This window comes from Lates calcarifer, linkage group LG11, assembly GCF_001640805.2.
Source record: "Lates calcarifer isolate ASB-BC8 linkage group LG11, TLL_Latcal_v3, whole genome shotgun sequence".
NCBI classification, from domain to species: domain Eukaryota; kingdom Metazoa; phylum Chordata; class Actinopteri; family Centropomidae; genus Lates; species Lates calcarifer.
The window spans coordinates 13,804,106-13,830,996 of NC_066843.1; the positions used below are offsets into that span (position 1 = coordinate 13,804,106).

At 41.9% G+C, this 26,891-nt stretch overlaps 5 protein-coding genes across 5 annotated transcripts; 3 read left to right on the forward strand and 2 right to left on the reverse strand.

Annotated features, from left to right (window-relative positions):
• Nucleotides 1–71: 71 nt before the first annotated feature.
• gys1 (glycogen synthase 1 (muscle)) lies at nt 72–9,280 on the forward strand. The gene is made up of 16 exons (XM_018672746.2): nt 72–244; nt 2,456–2,574; nt 2,832–3,013; nt 4,046–4,237; nt 4,365–4,550; nt 5,125–5,269; nt 5,488–5,605; nt 5,931–6,051; nt 6,182–6,288; nt 6,399–6,458; nt 6,601–6,793; nt 6,943–7,069; nt 7,174–7,269; nt 7,372–7,535; nt 7,620–7,700; nt 7,823–9,280. Exons 2-16 carry the CDS (start codon nt 2,457–2,459, stop codon nt 8,066–8,068), a joined length of 2,136 nt encoding a protein of 711 aa, XP_018528262.1. The 5' UTR covers nt 72–244; nt 2,456; the 3' UTR covers nt 8,069–9,280.
• Nucleotides 9,281–9,322: 42 nt separating this feature from the next.
• Nucleotides 9,323–12,408, reverse strand: aspdh (aspartate dehydrogenase domain containing). Its single transcript, XM_018672749.2, has 8 exons — nt 12,278–12,408; nt 12,043–12,100; nt 11,712–11,856; nt 11,482–11,566; nt 11,001–11,150; nt 10,609–10,832; nt 10,389–10,528; nt 9,323–9,549 (listed from the first exon to the last, which is right to left on the reverse strand). The coding sequence occupies exons 2-8, from the start codon at nt 12,095–12,097 to the stop codon at nt 9,512–9,514; spliced, it is 837 nt and encodes a 278-aa protein (XP_018528265.1). The 5' UTR covers nt 12,098–12,100; nt 12,278–12,408; the 3' UTR covers nt 9,323–9,511.
• A 770-nt stretch (nt 12,409–13,178) lies between these two features.
• Nucleotides 13,179–15,008, forward strand: tmem86b (transmembrane protein 86B). The gene is made up of 3 exons (XM_018672750.2): nt 13,179–13,489; nt 13,662–13,905; nt 14,045–15,008. Exons 1-3 carry the CDS (start codon nt 13,439–13,441, stop codon nt 14,494–14,496), a joined length of 747 nt encoding a protein of 248 aa, XP_018528266.1. The 5' UTR covers nt 13,179–13,438; the 3' UTR covers nt 14,497–15,008.
• A 237-nt stretch (nt 15,009–15,245) lies between these two features.
• hspbp1 (HSPA (heat shock 70kDa) binding protein, cytoplasmic cochaperone 1) lies at nt 15,246–18,409 on the reverse strand. The gene is made up of 8 exons (XM_018672747.2): nt 18,114–18,409; nt 17,664–17,794; nt 17,290–17,509; nt 16,961–17,185; nt 16,693–16,848; nt 15,820–15,916; nt 15,606–15,717; nt 15,246–15,508 (listed from the first exon to the last, which is right to left on the reverse strand). The coding sequence occupies exons 2-8, from the start codon at nt 17,781–17,783 to the stop codon at nt 15,428–15,430; spliced, it is 1,011 nt and encodes a 336-aa protein (XP_018528263.1). The 5' UTR covers nt 17,784–17,794; nt 18,114–18,409; the 3' UTR covers nt 15,246–15,427.
• Nucleotides 18,410–18,863: 454 nt separating this feature from the next.
• On the forward strand, nt 18,864–23,311 carry tufm (Tu translation elongation factor, mitochondrial). The gene is given in 12 exon segments (XM_018672751.2): nt 18,864–18,994; nt 20,086–20,132; nt 20,220–20,358; nt 20,526–20,614; nt 20,616–20,693; nt 20,805–21,074; nt 21,214–21,346; nt 21,536–21,640; nt 21,786–21,820; nt 21,822–21,938; nt 22,270–22,389; nt 22,639–23,311. Coding segments are annotated over 12 exon segments (1,341 nt in total). The 5' UTR covers nt 18,864–18,957; the 3' UTR covers nt 22,810–23,311.
• Nucleotides 23,312–26,891: the final 3,580 nt, after the last annotated feature.

Sequence of the window (26,891 nt, forward strand, 5' to 3'; positions counted from 1 at the left end):
TGGCGACCCCCCCCCCCCTCCGCATCCACCAACCCAACCTTCTTCCTGCATCGTAGGCCACTGGCGTCCCATCCCTCAACTTGACAGCGAACGCACCAAACCAATGTGAATCGCTGTCATTTAACTAAGGCCGCCGCCCCCTTTTTTCCTCTCACTCTCCGCTGTCGTCCTCCTCTTTGGATTGACTGCGAGCGACAGCTGCCTATGCACAGTTCATCTTCGCGAAGTTGGGAGTAACCAAAGGGTGAGTGGACATCTGCGTTTTATTTTGCCACAATGACTATAGTTGAATACTTCCTCAATGGACGCGGACGCGCATCAGGACGCTGTGTCCTCTGCGCGTTTCCGCGGCTCGGTTGCACTAGGTGCCCGATGTCACGTTCGCACCACAACTCATGAGAAAACACAGAAGATGCATATAGCAGGATGCATATTCAACCGAGAGGTCTGCTGCAGGTTTAATGATACTGATATCCTCGGTGGTCTTAGGGCGAGCAGTCGCTACCCGAGTTGGGCGTGCAGTGCGTCCTCCATAGCTTGATTTGGGACGTATGGTGGAAGGGGTTCCGGTCCCATCCCAGACCCGCAGGCCCACTGGACTGTGCAAATCTTAATATTCCTAAAAGCGGACAAGGGCATAATGGTGATTATTGTGACTGCATGTCCATGTGAGTGTTAGTAGAACATTATCAAGAATCTATAAAGTGGTGTCCCAAGCAGGTGAGGGCCCGAGGGAACCCCAGGGGGTCCCCCCCCCCAAAAAAATGACCAGTAGTTGAATTTCAGAACTGCGGTATTTCCTCTGTAAGTGTGTGTGAAAGTGCTTGTGGTTACTTCAGTTGGATGTCTGAGGTTTACTGTGGAGTTTGGCACTAGGCAGCTGTTTCCACATTCATCTTCTGGAAGGGGAAGTTTCTCTGTGTTGACCTTAAGTTTAAGATGCGTGGCCTATGTGTGAGCAGGATTTTGTGTGTGTGTGTGTGTGTGTAGGGGGGGGGGTTAACTTGATTTACCATCAGTTTGAGCAGCACTCCCTTATCTGAGCCTTTATCAGGTTTGGGCAATGATGGTCACTGTCTTGTGTGTCTGATTCTATCCACTGCTATCAGTGGCAGCTCAGCAAAACCACATTGGAATTGGAGATTGGCTCGATCAGTGGAGCATACACAGATTCAATTTCTGGTGAGCAGTGTACAAAACATCAAAGCTGCGGACTGGATTCTTGTACAGGTGGAAGAGCATTAGCCTTCTGTCAATGTGAAACCCAGTATATATTCACATGTTTTTATACAACGGTCGCTGGTTTTAATGTTGTGGCTGATCTGTGTGTTATGTCTCAACCTCAAGGGATTGCGACATACCTGTGCATATCAACAAGTGGCACGATGTAAATGGCTGGATCAAGTTTATACCTGATTCATGCCCTCATCTGTGCCTTTCTCCACCACTGCATCCTTTCTCACACCACTCCCCCATTTGTTCAGTAGGTTGCACCATGTCTGCAAGCAGGAACTGAACGCCGTTGTGTTTTTCCCTCTTACACTCAGTCAGGAGGAATGTAGTCCTTCCTACTACCGATGTGAAAATAGAAAATTAAACTTATTCTGTTGCAGTAGGATGCAGTGAGTCTTTACAGTCCCCATAGTAGAGGTCTGTTGAAGTACAGGAGGATGAAAATTTTGTTCTCACAGAGCAGATTCATAGATTTTCTATACAAGAACTCACGTAGTACACATGACTGTACATGTGCATGTTATGTAGGGACACAGGAGGGCAGCCAGAAGAAGCCCTTTGACCACCTCAGATTGTACACAGTACACATATATGTGATATATGCACACATACACACACACACACATACATTGGAGCCCTGTTACCCAACGCGTCACTCCAGTGTTGTTTGTTTGACCAGGGTTTCCTGTGAGATTGTTCAAAGTTGAAGTGATTAAGTTACCAGAGAAATGAAAAACATAAATTTCAAAGTACTGAGATTGAGAAAGGCTGCATTCACTTCACAGTAATGTAATAGGAGTTATGAAATAGGACGTGTGATTCATTGATGACCAACTGTGTCAAGAGAAAGTTTCATTGCCTAAAAAAATGTGTCAGTTACACATGGGGTTTACTTGGCACTATTATCCAGAGCAATATACACTGATAAACGGAAAGGAATTCAAGTCCTTCAGTTACTGTTGCCGTGAGAAAGTGGCTTAAAGTCACTGCCCCAACAGTAAATGTAACAAATTATTTTTTAAAATCTCCTCACAAAGAAATAAAAATGAAGAGATTGCTTTTAAGGTGTTCAGATGTGAATCACTCTCACTGAGAGAGAGGTCAGGCAGTAAACAAGTATAAAAAGTGACGATGGCAAAAGCCGTCATCTAAGATCATGTGCTGTGTGTACACTGTTGAAGGGTGCTTCCGTCTCAAGTTAGTGTATTGTGTGTCTACCCAGCATGCCGCTGGCTCGCAGCCTCTCTGCCACGTCCCTCTCAGGACTGGAGGAGTGGGATGAGGACTTTGATTTGGAGGATGCTGTTCTTTTTGAAATCGCCTGGGAGGTCGCTAACAAAGGCAAGTGTTTGGTGTGTGTGCAGTTGTGTGTGCACTTCCCTTTGAACGTTTTTGACATATTCAGTGATTGTTATTTCTTGTTTTTGATGTGTCTTCACATCAAATGTTTACACAGGTTATTCCTCTCATCTAGTCTCATCTAAATCCAGTTTTATGAGGGACCTATCATCATAATGTCTCATATATATATCAGGCTGAATCATGTTATATCTTTGTCTCGACTTTGTGCGCGTGGTGTGTTTGTTGCATGTGTACAGTTGGAGGCATCTACACCGTCATCCAGACCAAAGCCCGTCTGACCTCAGAGGAATGGGGGGAGAACTATTTCCTGGTGGGTCCCTACGTGGAGAGCAACGTGCGCACTCAGGTGGAGCTGATCGAGCCCACCAACCCCGTGATGAAGAGAACCATTGACAAGATGAATTCCAGTGGGTGTAAGGTACTACCACACGTACACCGTAAACACACACACGTGCCTTTCTGAGTTAAATTTGTATGTCCCACTCAAGGACAGCCATTTCTACTACATGTAGCCGGAGCGATTATAGAGAGAGAGATTTGTGAATACATGTGGATAATGTGTGCTACGCCTAAAAACCTAATTCGAGGTCGCCTTTAGCCGCTCTCTTATATCTAACCCACGCGCTCTCTGCTCAGCCTTCCATCCCTGACCACCTCTCTAAACACCATGGCATTTCCTCGCAAAGGTTATAAGTTGTATCAGTGTCCCTCTGTCTGTTTTACACAGACGCACTCCAGAAATAGATGACTGCCAGTGTGTGTGTGTGTGTGTGCTTGTGTGTGTGTGAAATACTTTTAACACTTTGTGCTGTGTCACTCTGGGAGTGCTGTGGAATTATAGGTCAAGACTAGGAATGGTAGTGGCACTATTTTAAAGGGATAGTGCAGCCTTTTCCAAGAGGCCTATCTGGATTACCTTGAATCACACGACTTTTAAGTTCAGCAACAGGCCTGAGCCAGAGCACAGTTAGTTGGGCTGAAAATCAGTTTTTCTTAAAAGATATTAGATCTGTATCAGTATGTAAGTAGTCAGTTCAACTTTAGTCATGTAGCAACAGTTGAATCAACAAGACAAGATTTATCTTCGTGGTGTGGTTGGAATATGTTTTCTTAATGAATGTTATACAAATAAGTTCTCTGAGAATAGAGACAAAATGACTAACCTATTTATCTAAAAACATAGTAAAAGTAAATAAGTGATTAATGCATGTAACAAAGAATAGGAGTTGTTGTTGCAGCTAAAACTAAAATTAAAACTAAGATTTGAGTGGTTTGTTTTTGTAGTAAAAATAATGGTTCATCTAGCGATTAACCGCAAACTATTTAACTTTTCTCACGTGATAGACGTAAAGTAATCATTTTAAAAAGTTAAAAAGTCCTCATTTATGAGTAAGGTGTAGTGTAACGTAACTTTTCCACCTCGCATCCTTTTCTCCATCTCCTCCCGCAGATCTACTTTGGCCGCTGGCTTATTGAGGGCAGTCCCTACGTTGTTCTGATCGATGTCGGGTTCACTGCCTGGTCTCTGGACCGCTGGAAGAGCGAGCTTTGGGAGCTTTGTGACATCGGCGTGCCTTGGTTCGACCGCGAGGCCAACGACGCTGTGCTGTTCGGATTCCTGACGGCCTGGCTCCTGGGAGAGGTCAGCAGCTCACGCCAAGTGCCTCACAACTGACAAGAACTTACATAAACATGAAATTAGAAGCTGTAGTTGTGTTGTGTTGTGCGTTTGTATTTCACACTGACCCTGTGTTCTCCCAATATCCTAGTACACAGCTCAGTGTGAGGACCCTCCACATGTTGTTGCCCATTTCCACGAGTGGTTGGCCGGCCTGGGCCTCGTGCTGTGTAGACAGAGACAGCTGTCCGTTGCAACCATCTTCACCACTCATGCTACACTGCTGGGACGATATCTGTGTGCTGGAAATGTGGACTTCTATAACAACCTTGCAGAGGTGTGTGTTTGTGTGTGCATGTACATACATTTTAATGCCTCTGCGCCAGTGACAGCCGTGACCCGAGGCATTATATGTTTAGGTTGGTTATTTCTGGCACAAATGTTTGCTTGGACTCAAGGATGAACTGATTAGAATTCGGAGGTCAAAGGTCAAAGGCCAAGGTTACTCTGATCTCACAAAACATGTTTTTGGCTATAACTTGTGAATTTATTTGCTAATTTGGACAAAATTTAACAAAGATGTCTAATAGAATAAAATGATGAAGTGATGACATTCTTTATCCAAAAGGTTAAAGGTCACCTTTACTGTTACATCATTATGTTCTGAAAAAATACATTTCTGACCATTATTCAACACCAGAACTCACGAACAGAAGGACAGATTGTGAACATATTTCCTGCAACTTGAACTAAGTAACTCTAGTTATTACACAGAGCTGTAATAAAACAAACAGGGAGGAATAGAAAGATACGATACATTGTTACATTATTTTTACTCCAAGAAATGCATTATGTATTCAGCAAGCAGTCAGCCTCGTTATACCCTCTGTCGTCTTTGTTTTTCGCTTCAGTTCAATGTGGATAAGGAAGCAGGCGACAGACAGATCTACCATCGCTACTGTTTGGAGCGGGCAGCTGCTCACTGTGCCCACGTCTTCACCACCGTATCACAAATTACAGCCATTGAGGCAGAGCACCTGCTCAAGAGGAAACCAGGTGTGTGGAGGTGAATTGATGTATGGCACTGCATTGATATTTCACTCTGTTCTTATTCATCACTGGCTGAGAGAGCAGGATTCTCCAGATATAATGTATTTCTCACCGCTCACTCAATAATGAAAGATAATTAGAAACGTCACCAGAGTTTAACTGATTGCTCTGTCTCTCTGTTACGTTTTGCATTTAACGCCCTTCATCTCTCCCGTCACACGCAGACATCGTCACCCCCAACGGGCTCAACGTGAAGAAGTTCTCGGCCGTGCACGAGTTCCAAAACCTCCACGCTCAGAGCAAGAATCGGATTCAGGAGTTTGTCAGGGGACACTTCTACGGGTCAGACTCCTACAACACGCTTCACAATATCACAGCACGGTCCAAACATTAGCAGCATGTTGAGGCAGGATAAATGTTGAATGCTGATGTATGAAGGAGTGCTCTCTTAGTAGAGTAAATAATAAAAGTCAGTCATGCATGGTATGTGTGTATTGTGTAATTCTAAGAATATTCTGGTTAATTTACCAGAAAACATCTGACTCAAAATATATAAGAGGTAGAAATAAGTAGTTTAACTGGGTTGTTGCTTACATGCTTTTTATCAAATTGACTTTGTCATATGAATAAAACAAATGTGTGACAGACAATTTTTTGTCTTGTCCAGGCACCTTGACTTCAACCTAGACAAGTGTTTGTTCCTCTTCATTGCTGGAAGGTACGAGTTCTCCAACAAAGGAGCGGATATCTTCCTGGAGGCTTTAGCCAGACTCAACTATCTACTGAGAGTAAGTGCGAGTTGGTGCAGTTGTGTCAGCAGACGTTGTAGCAGTATTTATGTGTTTATGTGTGGGAGGGAGGAGGAGAAAGGTGAATCCCAGGTGTTAAAATTTAACTCCATATTTCTGTATGTCACAGGTCAACCACAGTGATGTAACCGTCATTGCGTTCTTCATCATGCCAGCTCGGACAAACAACTTCAACGTTGAGACCTTAAAGGGCCAGGCAGTCAGGAAACAGCTCTGGTAAAGTTTTGTCAGACAGCCAAAGCGCTACTCTGATTCATACCGAGACAGATTTTGACTTTGCAGTTACCTTATTGTTCTTACATTCTCTTTATTTTTGTCTCTGACAGGGATACAGCTCAGACTGTGAAGGAACGCTTCGGAAAGAAACTCTATGAGTCTCTTCTAGTGTAAGTTGTTCACTTTCAGTCCACTTCCTGAAACCTATAAAATATGAAATAACCTGTCTCAGCCTAAGTCTCAGATAATTTAAGCTCTTAATTTTACACATTTCCTTCCATCATCAAATCTAAAACATTTTGTTTTATTTAGTGGGCAGCTGCCAGATATATCAAAGATGTTGGACAAAGAGGATTTCACCATAATGAAGCGCGCCATCTTTGCGACTCAGAGGCAGTGCCAGCCTCCGATCTGCACCCACAACATGCTGGAGGACAGCAGTGACCCCATCCTCAACTGTGTCCGCCGCATCGGCCTTTTCAACAGCTCTGCTGACCGTGTCAAGGTACGTCAGTCGTCCAATGCGTTTTTATTTTTTTGGGAGGAATACGAAACATGACTCGTAAGTTTAATACAGTTGGTTAACCACACTGTTTGTCATGGTAAATGCTCATATGACAGGCTCTGATAATGAAAGGCTTCTCCGTCCATTAGATCATCTTCCATCCAGAGTTCCTGTCGTCCACCTCTCCTTTACTCCCGATGGATTATGAGGAGTTTGTAAGAGGCTGCCATCTTGGTGTCTTCCCCTCTTACTACGAGCCTTGGGGCTACACACCGGGTATGACTCACTGATGCTGACAAGGTGTTTGCATGTGTGTGTGCATATGCAAGATGTATGATATTAAAATGTTAATCAGACGTTACTGTTTCTGTCATTTTCAGCTGAGTGCACAGTCATGGGAATCCCATCGATTTCAACTAACCTGTCAGGCTTCGGCTGTTTCATGGAGGAACACATAGCAGACCCCTCAGCATACGGTGTGTCTCCTTACACATGATCTTTTTAAATTCTCAATGATTCCCTGAGTTTTTCTTTAAAAAGATAAACAGGGGATAAATGACTCTGTTTCCCTTTTGCAGGTATTTACATCCTGGACAGGCGGTTTCGGGGGGTCGACGAGTCATGTAACCAGCTCACTTCCTTCCTGTTCCAGTTCTGCAAGCAGAGCCGACGCCAGCGGATCATCCAGAGGAACCGGACTGAGCGCCTGAGTGACCTCTTGGACTGGAGATACCTCGGCAGGGTGAGATTACAAATCCCAAAGATCGATTTTATTCATGCAACAACCGTGACGTGAATTCACGTTCCTTTTTCCTCTGTGCATTAGTATTATACAGCTGCTCGTCATATGGCCCTGGCTAAAGCCTTCCCTGACACTTACCTATATGAACCCCAGGAGCCCACCTCAGTAAGTTCACTTGTCTTTGAATGGGAGATGTACTTATTTTTATTTATTGCATTCATGGAAGTAAAATCTTTTCAGCTTCAATCCTCTGATCGACATTCCTATGCTTTCGTGCTCATCCTCAGACCACAGGTTTCCGCTACCCCCGACCCGCCTCTGTGCCGCCGTCCCCAGCTCTGTCCCGCCACTCCTCCCCCCACCACAGCGAGGCCGAGGACAACGACGAAGAGGAGCGCTATGACGAGGACCTGGAGGCAGAGAAGGACCGGGTGAACATCCGCCAGCCCTACACCACGCCGTTCAAAAACAAGTCTCCTGCCATCTACGGGGGCAACAGTAACGGCGACGGCGTCACGAACGAGAAAAACTGAGACACGCGCAGACACACACATACAGTACATGCTAAACCTCACTAGGGAAACTTTATCTGTGGAAAAAAAAAATTGTTACAGTCATCCATGTACTCACCACCTTTATAAATGAGTGCAGTTGTGAACGCGAGTTATAAGTTTAATACCTGCTTGTTGTGAAAAATTGCATCACTGTCAGTGTCTTCCCAACCTGTGCGTACCTCAGAATTTTAAAAACAAATATCTGTCAGTTTGATATGTTTTGGTATTTTTTCAGTTACACCAGCAGTGCAACCAGTGGTTTGCTTTGTGGAGTAAATGCAGCAGCTAGAAAGGGCTAATCAACAGCTCAGTATGGGGGGAAAAAAATCTGGATTGCTGGATTTTGTAGAGTACTAACACTGGATAACATAGGTCTAAAGAATTGGAAAAAATAACAGGATTATTATGAGTCTCTGGAGGGGATTTTTATACTTGATTCAAAGGCGGGTCAGAGCAGGGAAAACAATATAACCCTCCTTTCTACCAGCTTGCCATCTTTACACATTCAAAGCAGGATCAGCTACGTTCCAGCTAAAAAGGCCCATGTAAGGACAGTGTCAGTTGCTGTTAGTAGCCACAGATCAGGATCCATTCTTTTTACTTGTGTTTGACTTAGAAGTGCGATAATGAACACAGTGCTTCAAACTCAACTGTCCACCTTATTGTAGCATTTTTTTTTTCTTTATTTCAAATGCCTTGTTTACGACAAAACTTCCCAGAATGGAAATAAAATGTAAATGCACACACACACACACACACACACACACAATAACACATAGCATGAATAGTGTGTGTGTTTTCATTTTGTTTCCGAGCCTTACTGTATCACAGCCCCTCAGCGACGATCATCGATCAACAACCTCACACTCCTGTTTATCCTGTACATCTGTGTGTGTGTGTGTGCTTTTGTGTAGATGGATAATCCTGGGTTTGCCTTGTTTTCGGAAAGTATTTATTTGTGAGAGGGAAAGGGATGAGGCAGGTAGAGGGGTGGGAGGACTGTGTCCTGTGATTGAAACCGTGTTCTCAGATGAAAGACATGCTGTAAGAGAAATGTCTGGAAAAGGAGTTGGATGGAAGAAGGAAAATGGTTTTTACCAGGCATATGCTCACACTCCCTGTAAGAGTTTTATCATTTGTTACAATCTTGCACCAGATGAACTTATAATAAAGTTTAAATATATAAATATATACATATATTCCTGCTAGTGTTTTACAAATGATCACTGGCTCTTCTTTCTTTGTGTGCATGGAGTTTATTGGAACACAAATATCCAGGGGTTTTCGCATTCTCAGTAACATACCGATCCAGTGATCCACCATCCACACGACTTATCCACCATAAACCATCTAATTTATCTGGAATTTTGCTGCGGATCCTTGTCCGGTGTTGTAGGTAATCCTCCAGAGTCCTCACCTGCTTCAGCACAAGTAAACTCGGCCCCCATGACCTTTGCAAACTGAGGAGAAAGAGAAAGAAAAAAACAACACAAAGGCTGACATCAGAATCTCAATAACATGCCACTTAATTACACAAACTCAAGATCTGTTTATTCTATCACAGATTTATTACATTATTGTTTATATAGTGAGAAGTCAAGTACTGCACATAAGTAAAGTTTTGAGGCATGTGTACTTTGAGTGTTTCCAATTATACTGCATTATACTTCTTATTTGAAAGCTGGAGTTTACATTAAAGACAAATGATACTGTTATAAAGCACTATGCATTGTTAAAGATTATGAGAAGAAAGAGAACCTTTTGTGCATGATGTCTGTTTTTCCAGAGACAATAATAATATTACAATAATATTATTAATATTTATGCTTTGATGCATTATTATTAACAATGTTAAAAAAAATGTTCAAAAAAAAAGTTATATATCAAGTTATGGGCCATTTTCTGCAGAGTGAGTATTTTTGATATATTTGATACACTTTGCTAATAAATCTGAACTTTTACTTTTGATTTTTTTTAGGATTTTGAATGCAGGACTGGGATGTTTACTTAAGGAAAGGAGAAGTACTTATTTCACAAGTGCTGGCAAATAGCTGGCAGCAAAATGCTTTAGTTGTTCCCATAAATATTCTTTGTATCCAAAACAAAACTACAGCTGGCAAAAAGATTTTACTGAAGTTTGCATTGAGTCACTCCAACTGTGCCTATCCTAGCTCAAAACTCTTGCCTGTTTGAAACAGTGACTGGTTTGTCAGAGAGACTGTTACTATAATAAAGAGTTGCTTCATTGTGCTTTTCATCCGGATCTTTGAGAAAGTCTCTGAAACAATGCAGGACTCACCGAGTAAACTATTCCAGAAGGAGTTGTACGTTGCACTGCCAGTCACAGCTCCGAGTCTGGCTGGATTCCTCCTCACTGTGTGTACTGAGAAGCCATCAGGCCCAGTCACCTCCACCTCCACCACGTGATAGTCTCTTAACCTGGGGCATAAAAAGAGGTATGAAACTGGAGCAGTTATGAAAGGTCACATTCGGTCAGTCAGATTTGTAGGGAGACTCACGCCGTGTCAGACACTATCTCTCCCTGGACACCAGCAAAGCCGAGTGTTCCTGCTGCCACTGCTGCTGCTGCCATGGTGTTAACATTGTTAGGAGCAAGTGGGCACAACTCTGCTACTGAGCCCCTGAATAAAACCCGCCTGCCCTCTCCCTCCGTCCAATCAGAAAGGACGTCTCCTGTCAGCCGGAAGCAGGATGGATGCTTGGACATTCTTATAAACAACGCCTGAGAAGAAGCGAGAGAGAAGAGAGAGAACATAGTGATGTTTACCAGAGACATTCATGACTATGTGCTGGGTCACATTCAGCCACTGATGTGTTTGTGTAACTCGAGCAAGAGCAAAATCAAGTCCTAAGACTATATAACTCCACACAGCATCCAGTCCAGTGTTACCTTTAGGGATCCACTATCATTCATCCTCTGGATGTCCTGGCCTCCCCATAATGCACCACTGGGGACATAGAGTGTCCTACCATGCTGCTGAGCTGCCTGACGCAGCCTCTGGTTCAGATCAGGATCAGAGAGAGCAGAGGGCGAGCCCACCTGAGAGGAGGAGAAATAAAGGCACAAAAACAGGACACCATGATTCCTGCGGTTAACGGTGAAAACAACTGAAATTTTGAGTCAGATTAAGTGTTTTCATTTCCTGTAATGGATACCATCAGCACTTATTTCATTTTAGCACGCGATAATTTACACGTCAGAAGTATGTCAACATGAATCAACATTTATTACCAATAATTATACATACAGACACTCTAACACACTATGGGACCACTCTGTCCAGATGGAGATGTATCTGTAGCTACAAAGAAATTGTTAAAAATTTGCACTCAACCATCAAAACTCCTATGCAAACAGACGAGAATCTCACCATGAAATGAGACTGAGACAGGAAGCGGAGTCCAAATTCTTTCACTATCTGAGGATGGCACACTTCTACGATCACATCACATCGCCTGTAAAGCACAAACTGATCATTCATTAAAGTTTTAGTGAGATGTCATGTAACACTAAACACGTTGTGTTCATGGTGGCACAGAGCCAATATAAGATGCTAATACTGTATTTAAGTTTTATATTGCAGTATGTGTGTGTTTGCACCTGTCTTCAAAAGATAACAGATCACCGAGCACGAGATCATCAGGAACTAAACCTTTGAGCTTGTCCGAATTTCTGTTCCAGACAAAAGCCAGAGTCAAACCGAGAGCAGCTCCATCATTAAGGATCCTCTCCACCAGGTACTGACCTACACACACACACACACACACACACACACACACACACACATGCTGTCTTTTAAAATGTGCAGTAAGTCAAGAATTGTTACACTTTTGTGACATTAAGTCTGATAACAGATAATTAGATGTGAAGGAGGATCAATGAATTCAAGTGTTAAGAGTGTGTGTCTTGGGTTGGGAGGACCAGCTCCGACCTAGATGTCCATATCCTACGATTCCAATCCTCAGAGAAGACGAGGTAGTTGCCATGTCCTGTGCAGAGATAGTAAACAAGCTGATAAAAGCCCAGACCATTCACCCTAAACACAAATCATCACACACACACACACACACACACACACACACACACACATTTGCTTTTGACCTGACTTCATATCTCATCTCCCTCAATCTCCTCTGAACACACACTACATTTATAACTCTACTTACCTGATAATCCCACACACCTACAGCGCTGTGTGTTCCCGCAGCTTCGGGCACAACTACCGGCCCAGGACTCAAGGAATTGTGGGAAAGGACAGTACAAAGTTTGACTCAGAGGAGCCGATAGTTAATTATTGTCCATTCTTCAGTCTGTCCTTCAGTCCTCCTCCATTTATTCAAACTATTTCCCCTGCTTTTGCTGTAAAGTGTAACTTTGACTACTTGCACATCAGTCGATTCTTAATTTACATATACTGCACACTAATGCACATGATTATACTTCTTTTGTCTTCTTTTGTGCTGTATGCTTCATTTAAAGAACTATGTATATTGCTTCCATGTGTGTAGCTCTTTTGTTGCACAATTTTTCTCTGTCACAATATCATGCAGTGTGTCTTTTTGGAGAAATGTGAAGCAGTGTGGCCATCTAGTGAACACAAGCAATGCAATGCAATTTTACCACAACCCCCACAAATCAGTCGCATAATATATGTGACACATTTGCTGACAAATAATCCCGTACAACAGCAGAATTTTTGCTTTCGCATTCAAACATTTAAGGTGTGAAAACTGGAGGATGTTACTTGGTTTGCGTCCCCAGCCTCGTCACGCTGACATGATTAATCATAGCTATTTCCCCTTCTGGCAATGATTGTGATAAAGAGAAATCCTGCATTCTCCATAGCCTACAAGGTTTAGTGGTATATAAGAACACAGGTATTTTTACCACAAGGATTTGTTAAAATCCAAGTATTCATGTTTTAATGACCAATAATCAACCTTTAACATAGAGTATATGACAAATTGCTCTTCAGTTATTCACCCAATTCAACTTTGCTCTTCAAGTGTTGATGTCACCAATGTATTCCACCTGCAGAGGTCAAAGGTCAGCCGTTTGTTCATGAGAACTCAAAACAGGCAGAACATTGATTATCAGAGAGCAATCAGACAGCATGGATCAGTCCAAAGTTCATTGCTGTGAAATACCAACAGGCTAGACTGAGAGACACGGCAGAGATTTGAGACGAGGGGAACGGGAGAACAAGACAAGAACATTGAGGATTATATGTGTCGGTGACCGAGGAGAAAACAGAAGGTGCCTAACAAGACAGGTTCATCATCAGGTAGACATCTGTGGGAGCCCACGTCAGTGCTGACTCTGAAGAGATGGACATCCTTGAGACACATGCCTATGACAGGCGGCAGAGGAGAAATATGGTACCTAATAACCATTTATTGTTACTGACCGTCATTAGTCAATAACTGTTCATGCTATTTACTCCGCCCTTTTCCACATGGAAACGACAAAATTGTCTAAATAATAATTAGTCTTGAGAATTCAAGTCATGACATGTCTCTCCCTTTCTGTCTACTCTTCCCTCGCTATCAGTCCTGTGCCCTGTTTTTGTCTCTCCTGCCTTTCTTTCTGGCTGCAGCTCTGTACTTCTACATGGGGGCTCACGACTGGCCCGCGTCCATCACGTCCGCGGGTGTCAAATCAGCACCAACTCTCCTGCTGGCTGCAGTAGTGCTGAGCTGGAATGGAGGTCAGAGTATCCTGGGTGTTGTGGGAGGACTTATCTTCTCTGCTGTCGGTGACTGCTGCTTAGTATGGCCTGAGCTTTTTCTGCACGGTAAGAGCCTGGTTTGAAGCACAAGATGGAATTTTCTAGATGTATTTTTTCCACCAGCTATCACGAATGAAATAAAAACTCCACTTAATTCTACTTATTTATTTTAGTATGTCCTCAACATCTCTCACATCTGTTTCAGGAATGGGTGCATTTGCTGTGGCTCATCTGTTGTACTCACTCACCTTCCTCTCCAGTCGTTACGCAACATATACCTCTTCTTCCTGGACCCGCCTTCTGTATCTGATCCTGTTCATGTTTGGAGGGGGTTTCTACACCTACCTATTTCCATTCCTGAAAAAGGCTCCAGACTCACATTTACTAATTCCAGGTGTAGGAATCTACATTGTCTTAATCATTGTAATGGGGATGTTAGCTATCAGAACCCGCCACATATCAACACTGTTGGGAAGTTTGTCCTTTATGGTGTCTGACCTGTCACTGGCTCTGCAAGTTTTCAAGGTGACAGCACCAACAGTGCATGGTAACACTTTTGTAATGGTGATGTATTATTTGGCGCAGCTACTAATCGCTGTGGGTGATGTAAAAGCAGTGGAGAACAAGGATGACTTTGCAAAATGGAAGAGGACCTAGACAGCATCTCTGTGGCATCCCTAAAGTCTGCACGACCTTCCTCACATTTATTAGTTATTTGAAAAAATCCAAATACTACCATTTCATACTTCCCTTAGGTCTTGGGATTATTTTTGAAAGACTCCACCAAATAAAGGAAAAGAGAAGATAAACACAAGGACAGCTTTCCTACCGGCCCACGCTTCACATCTACTTCTGTCAAAGATGGAGAAAAAAAAGAGTGTCTTACAACACAAGATACCTTATTATTATGTTTCCTATTTGCATTTCATAGTTCAATGATCATACTGAGAGTCATAACGTTTTAAAACACCACAGATGTGGCAACAAACAAGGCTGAGAGAAGCTCAGTGAGTATCAGTTTAGAATAACATCTGTATTCTGTTATTTGTGCCAAAATACTTTAATGGTATGGTGATTGTCTTCCACTTCTGAGCTGGCCATTATATGTATATAAGTATTCCTGTTTGTTTTGTTCATAATAAATAAATAAGGTGTAAAAAAAAAATAAATAAATAAATAAACCATGATGTCTGTAACTCTGAGTCATGTTTTAAAACACAACCAACTGACAATAAATGAAAACACTTAAGCTCAGAGACTTTACACAAACCTAACCTTAAAAATTAGGTGTACAGGAAACTGAGTAAATGTAAACATCAACAGTTAAAATGGATTACCTCTAAGTGAGATGCTTGGTGTTACATTTACGATATGAAGAACTGAAAACACTGGACTGAAATAACAGCTGACTGGAAAAGTGTTTTATACATCAGTTATTTACACAGTAAAATCCAGCTCCTGGAGCACATGCAAAATATGGACAGTAACTGTCATAAGAGACAAGGACGCTGCTTAATATCCGTGATACAGAACATGAAAGATGTTCTGCTACATCTCTGTGTACTAAACAGGTGAGGTAAATAAGACTTCAACGGTCCATCCCATTGTCATCTGACGGCTGCCCGCGGAAACACATCCCCCTCAAATGCTCGCAGAAATCCAGCTCTTCCTGTTGGGAAACAAAAATGTGACTCTCAGGTCTGAATGATCACAATGTTTGAACCCCATTTTACGGTCTTGACTTTGTAATGTTCAGTGTAAACTACCTGACTTTCTTCCTTTCCTCTGAGCTCTCTGGATCGCTGTCTGAGTAGCTCCTCCAGACCCAGAGCAGGATTCGTGCAGTCTTTGAGCCCCTGTGGACAGTCCTCCACCAGACTAGACAGACACAGAAACAAGAAAGGCAATGATTACTAATGTGTACCATGATTTAATGTTAACTTGTCAGTACTGAAGACTGCAAGGCTAACAGTTTCTTACCAACAAAGGGCACCAAGCACATGTTCGTGGAAAGGTGAGTGAGGTGTGCGGAGAACAGATACCAGCTGCTGGACCATACCCATGGAGACAACTGTGTCTGCAGGAAGGAGGAAACAGGAATATGATGGCGTTTCAGATACATCCCACCCAGAATGAATGAACATCCAAGTATCAGATCAGGGAAGAAGCAACATAACATTCTTAACAAGGCAAAACTGACAGAGTGAAAGAACATCACTCACTCCAAGAGGACTCATCAACAAAATTGCATGTAATTTTGAGGACACGATTAAATGATCAGAGCTTACTCTAACTACAGTTCAGTTTGTCCAGAGGGAGTCACACTATTACACAAGTGTAGAAGTGTAAGTGTTAGTAAAATTGTGTCCTGGGAATAAAGAAATAATAAATACATATAGATAATAGATAGATAGATAATGGGGCTGTACCCCAAGGATAGCTGTATAGGTATGTGTGTGCCAGTGCCTTAGTGAGGGGGAGGTTAAATTAAAACAAACAACAGTGATATGTGAGAGCTTTACTGTTACCTCATCATTAAAAAGGTTTATTGACATAACAAGCTGATAATGTTCTGTAATTAAATATTGTTAAGGTGATGAACCATGTCCTTCAGTGCCAAAAATGGGGGTTCATTCCTGACTTCAGCTAGAGACGATAAAAGCTGCAACAAATTTTATTTTCTTAGCTCGTTTTACTCTTATTCAATTAATTTGTAACATATCCCAAAGACTCCCTTTTCCATTGCCACCCTACTTAGAAGGGATAATAAACCTCAAACAAATTGGAGGAGTGTATGGTATCTGATGTCCTGAATATTATCTTTGAGGTATTCTACCTCTGAGGTATTTATACCTTTCTGTTCAGGATGTGACGTCAGCAGGTTGAGCAGAAGGAAAGCCGACTTGGTCCTGAGCTTCTCATTCTCCGACTGCATGCCTCGCATTAGCACTGAGAAACCGTCGTGGGACAGGAACGCCTGGAGTCCTGCCTCCTGCTCGCGGACTAGACCTAAAGTCGCAACAGGATACATTTATCTTGAAGTGGACTTTGTACAGAACATCAGCCTGTGTGGACACAGACGCCTTTTCAATCTGTGCCAGGGCTCTCATGAGATACTCACACGAGACAGCGTAAAGAGCTTTCACTCTGACGGTGGGGTGGGGGTCTGAGTCTGTCAGCTGCAGCAGCTTTGGCAGCGCCCCCATGCTGAGCAAGTGGACCTGCACTTGCGGCATGTTCTGAGCACAGGAAGCGATCAGCTGGGCAGCACGCCACCTTAGCCCACTTTGGACATGACACAGATACTGGGAGAGGCACAACTCCAGACCACCTAATATCATCAGGTCTGTGCAGCAGAGAAAGAGGAGACACAGTCAGGACAAAGGAAACTATACTGTACTCAAAATCTCTTTATAGCTAAGATCAAATCGAATACCGTTTATTACAAACCTCTAGCATTGTCCAAGTTCTCACACAACTCCGACAGCATTTCAAAGGCTGACTCCCGCTCATCTTCATCCTCCTCTTCATCCCTCTCCTCCTCTCCCTCCCTCTCACTTGTGCTCGTTCCCTCGTTGCGTAGGACTGCCAAGCACTGCTTCATCTGCTCCACTTCATCCATCTGCCCTTTGCAGACTTCTGCAAGAGCTTCTCTCAGCCACGTTTTCCTCTGGAACAAAGAATGAGCACCATAATGTTTCTCAGTTACCTCTGAAGCAAGGTGGAGGTCGGAAATGGGTCCAGATAAAAACTAGCAGTTTGGCAGTCATCACCGCCAACAGGATGTGTGTGTAACAGCTGCTCAAAACCCTCTCTTCACTTACCTCCTCTGACATGGGTTCAATAGGGGCAGGTCCCTCTGCAGCTGATCCAGCCTCCACTGCCAGCTGGAGGACCCCCTGAAGATTTTGGGGATATCTCCTGTCCTGTCTGTCTTCTGCCATGGTGTGTGCAGCTGGGAAAAAAGAACACAAAACAGAGGAAAGACGAAATTTGAGCTAGACAGGGAGAAGTGTATTTCTGAAACCAGCAGTCAGCTTCTTGACTACATCCACAAGTTTATCTGTCTTTACTCTCGTGATGTTTAGCTCTACTTCCAGTCCCACAGTCAGAAATAGCTAAGTCTAATTACTTTCCATTACTAGAATAGTGTTAAATAACCAAAATAAAACAAAACACAGCAGCTTGACATATCTAACAGGCTAGCATTAAAGATGACCCATTTGCTATGGATAACAGTGAATGTCGTGCATCTAAGATTATTTTCAACTTACCTTTTCAAGAGTCCTATAAACTGCGATGAATAAATGAACACACGGTTTCTTTTATACCTGCAAACAACTTTACCTCCCCTGTAAACACAGAAACATGAATGTGCTAGAACATTCTAGCTAGCTAGGTCTCACGAGTGGCAAGGAAGCTGCCATGCTTTACCGTAAACCTCAAAGCAAACCGGCAAGCAAAGAGTTTTTGCCGTGCACTTTTCTCACTTCGGGGACATGTCAGCCTCCACATTTTCTTCGTCAATTTAGTCCTTCAAAATTATAATATAGTAAAACTGACAGCGACACCACGCCGTCATTTTAAAAGTCATCAACAGCAAAGTTGGCCATTACAGCGTATTTAAGGTAAATCAGTGACGTTTAGATGCGCGACGTTCAGAGAGTATCAGTGAGAGTGAGAGAAGTACCTCAAGAGAGTCTCACAGGAACAGTGTCGAATATGAAATAATAACGTTAACACTTATGATACTTTATGTTATTATATACGATACATGATTGATAATACATAGATAATTGAAATAATTACTGAAATAATTAAAATAGTATAAAATGCTCAATTTTTACCACTTTCTTCTTGCGTATTAACAACTTTGTTAAATTATTATTATCAATATTATCATTATTCTCATTGTTTATTATTATTATTATTATTATTATTATTAGTAGTAGTAGTAGTAGTAGTAGTAGTAGTAGTAGTAGTAATAGTAGTAGTAGTAAATGAACAACTGAACAAAAACCGATAAAAACGCAGCACCGCCGCCTGAAGCGATAACTTTGGGTTTGGCCGAATACTCTCTTGATCTTTCATCGTCTTTGGTTTGTCTAACCAACGAAGATGGCGGCGCTTGTAGGGCTGCGCGCATGTTTCTCTGGTAAAATTGTTTAATTCTTTGACAGCATCTGACTCTGTTTGCATTTCTGACAGTTTGTTGATTCATAACACTCGTTTTGTTAATGCGCATAGTAGGCTGGGTTGTTAACGCTCAGAAAAATATAAGAACACGAACAAAAAAGATGATGCAGTGTCTTCCCATAGCAGAGCAAGGTCACGTTACCAGTGATTAGCTAGCGATACAGCTAACCAAGGATGAGGTTTGACAGATGAACTATTATTTTAAACAATTGAGTAGGTATCGAACTAACAACAGCTTATTAGAAGAATAACCCTGTCGACTCTTCCACTTTGGTTCAAGGGATTTGAAAGCTTCATGTCAGCCGCTGCAGAGCTGCTGTTAGCCGCTAGATGCTACTTGAGCGGTTTTATAATCTGAAAACTCTAATATAGGCTCATTCCTATCATCAAAGGATACTGATGGACATTGATCAATGCAGGTGCAAACTAGCGTTAGCTTCCCAGTCATGCTTGTATCATAGAGTTCAGATCATCTTCAATAAACTGACAGTGATATATTTTACCCTGTTACTTACTCGCATAAAGAGATGAGTGTATTCTTAGTAAACAGTTATTGTTGTAATCAGTGACCTGTTCATTAATAATGTATTCTGGTAGTAAAATGTGATGTTGAATGTAAACTGTGACTGAGGCTAAACATAAATTCAGAGCCTATTCAGAGAGTATTACAGTGATCCTTAAAATAGATTTGCATCCCATTGACGTATGTTTGAGATGTGTCTTTTTGCTTCCTGACTCTGGGAGAGATTTTAATCAGACAGTCAGCACTGCTGTCGGAGATATCTTTATTAACAGATGCCTGCACCGACTAGGTTGCGCTGATGTGGGACATGAATATATTTAGCAGTGACACTGAAAAAGTGAATAAGTTTAAAGTCAGTCATAGACCTAACATATCTTCACTAGGTTTCACTGAATTTATTGTGACAGGAAACATTTTATTTGAATCCAGTGTGCTGGAATTATAGGATTAACTACACTAAATTATTCTGTCAAATAACCATTTTTGAAATGTATATAAATTCACGTATTATGATTCATTCTTCTCAGCCCTTCAGCTTTCTTCACCAAGCCTCCTGCACAGCTCCTTTAGATTGGTGAGTATGCACACAAACTGCAGTCGACAGCTTGTTTAATACTGATGTTCTATCAGTGTAATTCCCTGGTTTGTCTTTGTTTTGTAGTGTGCTGTGCCTCTGAGTCGGCGGACCTTTGCTGCAGAGGCTAAGAAGACATACTCCCGAGAAAAGCCCCATGTGAACATTGGAACGATTGGCCATGTTGATCACGGCAAGACCACCCTGACGGCAGCCATCACAAAAGGTAGAATCACTGACATCCCTCACGGCTTTTACTCTCACACTAGTTCAGATGAATATAAATCGAACACATTTATGAATTAGTTTCACTGACCTACCAGGAAAAGTAAAGGATCCTTCCGTTATCTAGAGCAGAAAGATGATCAGAGTGATGTGACCTCCCTTCCTCAGTGCTTGCTGATGCTGGTGGTGCTAACTACAAAAAGTATGAAGACATTGACAATGCCCCCGAGGAGAAGGCCAGAGGAATCACCATCAACTGCCTCTCATGTAGAATACACCACAGCCAACAGACATTACGCTCACACAGACTGCCCTGGTCATGCTGACTATGTCAAGGTAATCTGCATTTTTATTTCCACCTGCATGTAACCCGACTAAGAAAATGTTGAACATGCAGCCTCGTTGTCATTTGAACTCATCAGAATAAGGACTGCTTTCCTGTTTCAGAACATGATCACAGGCACGGCTCAGATGGACGGCTGCATCCTGGTGGTGGCAGGCACCGACGGCCAGATGCCCCAGACACGCGAGCACCTCCTGTTGGCCAGGCAGATCGGCGTCGAGCACGTGGTGGTTTTCATCAACAAGGCCGACGCTGTGGAGGACAAGGAGATGCTGGAGCTGGTGGAGATCGAAATCCGCGAGCTGCTCACAGAGTTCGGCTACGATGGCGAGAACACACCCGTTATAACAGGCTCTGCCCTCTGCGCCCTGGAGGTGAGTGTGTAACGGCTGTAGACAGTCATACAGTGCAGAGAATACTGTGCTAATTTGATGATCTTAACCTAAACTAGCCAAAATGTGACTAATTGCAGCATATTTAATGCAATGTGACTGAAATTGTTTTCCATCTCAGAACAGAGAGCCTGACCTGGGTGTGAGTGCTGTGATGAAACTGCTGGAGACGGTGGATGCTTACATTCCTCTGCCCAAGAGAGAGCTGGACAAACCTTTCCTCCTGCCTGTTGAAGGGGTCCATTCTATCCCAGGTGGGGCAAACTGAAAGAGATACATACAGCTCTTGCTCACTCTTTTTGTTGTAGTAGTTCTTTGTATTACATTTAATGGCAAAGTTGCAAAACTGCAGATTCAAAATTGTGATGTACCGATACAGATTATGGTGACACGTGAAATGGCTATTTTCCCTGATTTTGAGGGTTGTCAATTGTGTCTTTCAGGCAGGGGTACAGTGGTGACAGGCACCTTGGAGAGGGGTATGATCAAGAAGGGAGACGACTGTGAGTTTTTGGGTCACAGTCGCAGCTCCAAGTCTGTGGTTACAGGTGAGTAACAGAAAAATCAACAGAATCTCAGAGGAGTTTACATAGTTACATAAGACATGAAGGAAAACATGACAAATAAATTAAGGGAAAAATTAAGAAGGAGAGAAACATAATGTGACCTTGCCTTCTGTCCTGTTGGACTCAGGTATCGAGATGTTCCACAAGTCTCTGGATCGGGCCAGAGGCAGGTGACAACCTGGGCGCTCTGGTCCGAGGCCTGAAGAGGGAGGATGTGAAGAGAGGGATGGTGATGTGCAAACCTGGATCTATCAAGCCTCACCAGAAAGTCAAGGCCCAGGTCTGACAGCACAAAGACGCAGATAGTTGTTGATTGATTTGTAATATTTCTGAACAATCAGTGAAGATTCAATTGCAAATTTTTACCTGGAGATAATCACAACTATTACATGACTGTAAATAATCAAATAACGTCACTGTTTATCTACTGACAAAGCAAGAATAGTTTTAGGATAGAGTGAGGGTGTAAGCTCAGATACACAGTATGGATAAATACTTTTTTTCATTTGATTCTGTTTTGAATTCATTCTGTTTTAGAATGAAAGACAAAACTCACTGTAAACTCACTGACGCGTGTGTCTGTCAACGTATTTGTGCTTCCTGTATTACAGGTGTATATTCTGAGTAAGGAGGAGGGAGGCAGACATAAACCGTTTGTCACCAACTTCATGCCCGTCATGTTCTCTCTAACCTGGGACATGACCTGCAGAATCTCTCTGCCCGCTGACAAGGTTTGTGTGTGTGTGTGTGTGTGTGTGTGTGTGTGTGTGTGTGTGTGTGTGTAAGTCTGTCATTTAATCGGATCTTTGTCAAATAGTGTCAATCTTGAATCCCATCCACAAAAATTCACACAGTATGTGCATGTTTTAAACATTGTTGTGCTTAATTGTGTGTTACTTAATGATGTTTCAGGTCAAATTTGTAAAAGCAGTACGGCCGCCTCTGTTGAGTCCTTTGTCTCTGTTTCTGTTCTGCTTCAGGAAATGGTGATGCCGGGGGAGGACATCTCCTTGACTCTGACGCTTCGCCAGCCGATGGTTCTGGAGAAAGGCCAGAGGTTCACTCTGAGAGATGGGAGCAGAACCATCGGCACTGGTCTGGTCACAGAGATCCTGACTTTTACAGATGAAGACCAGTGCAACTGGGGCTGAAGGGAAACTTCAGAGTAAACTAGGGAACTGGGAGGTGGGGATTGAGGGGACTCGGGGTGGGGTGGGGGTATCTGTGTCTGGTCAAATCAATGAATTCTAGAAATATATAAATACATAAACCCAGAGGAAGAAGTGGAGAAGACTTGAAAAAAATTCATGGCTCTTTTTCAAATAAAATACCTGTTCAGCACTGTCTTTGTGTTTAAAGACCAGACTGTCAAAATTATGTCATTTATGTAATAAAAATGTATTTAATAATAAAAATGCTTCCTTTGTTTTGTGGGTATCAGTAACCAGATGATTCTCCAAAATGCAGACTCTTTGAGAAACTTTGTGTGTATACCTCTGGCTGAAGGCTGAAAATGAAATTGCTTGCCACTGCATGTTATACGCTGTACTTGCCACATGAGGGCAGCAAAGGAAATCTTCTAGCAGCAGTTATGTCATAATTATTGTTGGTCAGTTGTGCTCCTCTATTGTAATAAAATACTCTTACATAGTGTTCAACAGTGTTGTAAGTCCTTGGGAAGGGGAAATAGCAGTTTTCTGGACTCAACACTGACAAGAAATATGCATGTGGTTTTTGTTTCACACCAATGAAAGGCATCAGGAAGTGATAATGTGTGTTATTAAATGAGGTTCTGTGAAAATAGGTCCAAACCGTGGAGATGATTACTCTCTCTGCAGTTTGTGGTAGATGTGGTAGATACAGTTTGATCATCCCTGGTGTAGATGTTTTGCAGTGTGATGATAAAACCCACGCTGGTCTCTTCCTCAAAACTGGTCTGGTATACTGAGATGTGACATAACTGATTCATCCACAAAACGTCATGTAATATTCATATCAAACTTAAAAACAGAGTTATTGATGAAAGTTTATTCAATTAACAGAAAAAATGTTAACTTGAACAGGTACATCCCAGGTGTAAAGAAAATAGTATTTCCAGACCAAAATTCACAAAATTGGAAACCATCAATCATTATTGTTCAGTGCTTTAACAGACATCAGACAGAAAATACACCTAAACTTTTCTTCTGCACTTAAACATTTATTTACATCAGTCGTGCCTGTAAACGTTGCACACAACACTGAAACACTGAAACCTACAATATTGACCAAGAAGAGACGAGCTGAGGCTAAACAGGACGTTGAATCCTCAAGTAAAGAGCTGACATTGGTGATTAAGATTAAGATGTTGCTGAGGGGTTTTTGATTAGTCTTAATAGTTTTTGACTGTGTCCTTTAATGGATCATTTCAGAGCGTCAGGCCAGGCTGACAGGAAGCTCTCCAGTTGCTCTGTGTTTGCTGTAGGTATTTGAGTCAGTGCCTTCTGTAATCCAATCAGCCTGTTGCTGTAATCAAATACTGTATGTCTGCAGGAGAGCGGCTAGTACTACTGAGTGATGTGCTCAGCTGGAGGATGAGTCTCTACGAGCAAAATAACTTAAAGAGATAGAGGATCAGACAGTATACACTTGTGTATATGTATATATACTGGTATATATCTTCACAGGAGTGCTGGTCTGTTACATGTGATTCAAAGCAGCGTTCGCATCTTTGAACCTACGAGTCGTGTTTGCTGAATCATGTCAAGACAGTTTGCTGGCGGTGGGAAGATATTTGTGCCGCCAAAACTGTCAAACTGCTCTGTTCACTTGTTGTTAATTTTGGCAACATCCACACAGTGTGTAGACACATCAGGGGCACGAGATACATTACACTGTCTGTTTATGACACTATTAGTTTTACTAAATAAATAATAGAAGAAAAGGCAACATTTAACAATATGTAAACAATGACTAAATATTATTGAACTATTATTATTTATAGTATAACTCACTAAGATGTAGTTGTAAGCAAATATAAGACAGTAAGGATATTTCAAGTGTTTATTACTGCATCTTTCAACAAGTATAACTTCTCTGTTGCAAATAATGATTAATTGGAAATGAAACCAGTGGTGGAAGAAGTAATAAGATCAGTTACTCAAGTACCAATGCAATATTACAAAAGTACCGAACTATGAGAAAAAAGTATTGTAAGCAAAATGTACTTAAGGTTATGGGGAACAGTGGCTATTATGAGTGATCTATCATCATAAAATTCATTATTAGATAATTAGTACTGAAGATTCATTGTTTAAGCAGCATTTTACTGTTTGTAGCTGGTTGAGGTAGAACTGCTGTAACGATTTTATGTACCGATTATGATCCCTGGATAAATCTGGGTGGTTTAGAGATTAATCAGTGGAGTAGGAAAGAAGAGAAACACACTTTATGTATATTTTACTTATCTTCTGTTATTTCTTTAAAAATACTCAAATAAAACTGGTGAAGGCCATGAGCCCTATTTACACAAGTTCATATGAGAGGTATTCATCATTAACAAATACATGAATTAACACTTGTCCTTATATCAGCGAACAACTACGTTATAGTGTGTTGATATACTGGTCGTGAAAGTGAAATAAGGGGGTTTAAATTCTCTGTGCAGCTTTGTACTTTGATTTTTTTTTCTTTTTTTGAAAGTAATAAAAATTCTCATGGTCTCCATTGCACAGATTCACTTTGGGCGGTCAGTGAATAGTTTCAATTACAGTCTAATCCACCCTGATTTCTAAAACCAGTTTCCTCTGTCAGTTTTTCCTAGTCAGGGCGGGTTTTTCCTACCAGCGATCTTCCATTCACAAGTTCACCTCTCTAACCTTTAAGCTCTCCACACCCCTCAAAAGAATAACAGGAGACTCTCTCAGCCGTCTGATTTTTGCTGTGAATGGAAATAGAAACTGCAATATAATATCAAGATGCTTAGATTGACTTGTTCTGTCCTGATAAGATGTCATGTCCCCAAACTGAGGAGGGCGAGGTTTGAGGCGTATTTCCCGCCATTTTCAACATGGTCACTCTTTTCCCAAAACGATGACTAATTCTGATAAGAAACTCTTTACATTAGTCTCGCCTTCATGGGTAGTTACATTCCTGTAAGAGACACATCAATTGATACAATACACACTTTTTGAAACGTTTATCAGTGACAATAATTAACCACAGCAGAACATGCAGTCTGTATTAAGCAAAAGCCAAAGTATTAAATCAGCCCCAGAGAGACATATTTTTGTCCACAGCTTTTATTTTTTATTGCAGCAGGTAACCAGTGAAAAAGACTTTGCTTCGGGAGCTTCTTGGGGTTAATTTTTTGAGAGGCCACTGGGCCTGGAGAATTGCCCTCAAGAACTAAAAGCCCACGCAAAAAAATATATTTATTGATTTTTGTTTTCAAAGCATTAAATGACATTCTCCTGCGGGCTGAGAACATTTTGTAAAATCTTGGATTTAATCAAACAATTTTTAAACTTCATAAAGGCAGGAGCCATTCCTATATATACATATATTTTCTGGACAGTTGAAACAGCATAAAGTTTCTCTAGTAAGTAAAACAGCTGATATGGTTTTGGTCAGAATTGATTAAAATGCAGCAAGAATATGATCTAGGTCTAAAATGTCTGGAGTTATGGCTCGAGGAAAGGAAGCGTGCAGCTGTTGCATCGTGTTACTTTTTTTTTTTTTTCTCCCAACCCTCTGCCTCCCTCTGGCAGCTGCGGGAAACCGGCAAAGAATAGAGCTGCTGCAATTAAGGCTGAATTTGCCTTTCAACAACCCACTCTGCATGTTGGAAGACTGACCCTCCACGGCTTCTCATCCTCCAACATTGCTGAGTGGGAGGGAAGCATCCCAGTTTTATTTATTCTTGGTGCTCCTTCCATCACACAGCACATCTCAGAGGATACAGCACTCTTGAAGTAAGAAATTATACATTCATTTGGCAATAAGGTAAATTCCTGAACATTAAATGTGTAAAAGGGGAGAACAGTTTATTCTGTTAAATGTCACTGCGACAGACTTGCTGTTGCCAAGATAACAGTTTAATATCACGCTCACCCACTCTTTAGCTCTTTAGCTGACAGGTCATACATTAAATGGTAATTGAATTAAACTAGATCTGGACATGATTATGCTTGGATAGACATATCACCAACATATAGAAACAATGATACTTCACTTATAGTAGAGAGGTAGAGAG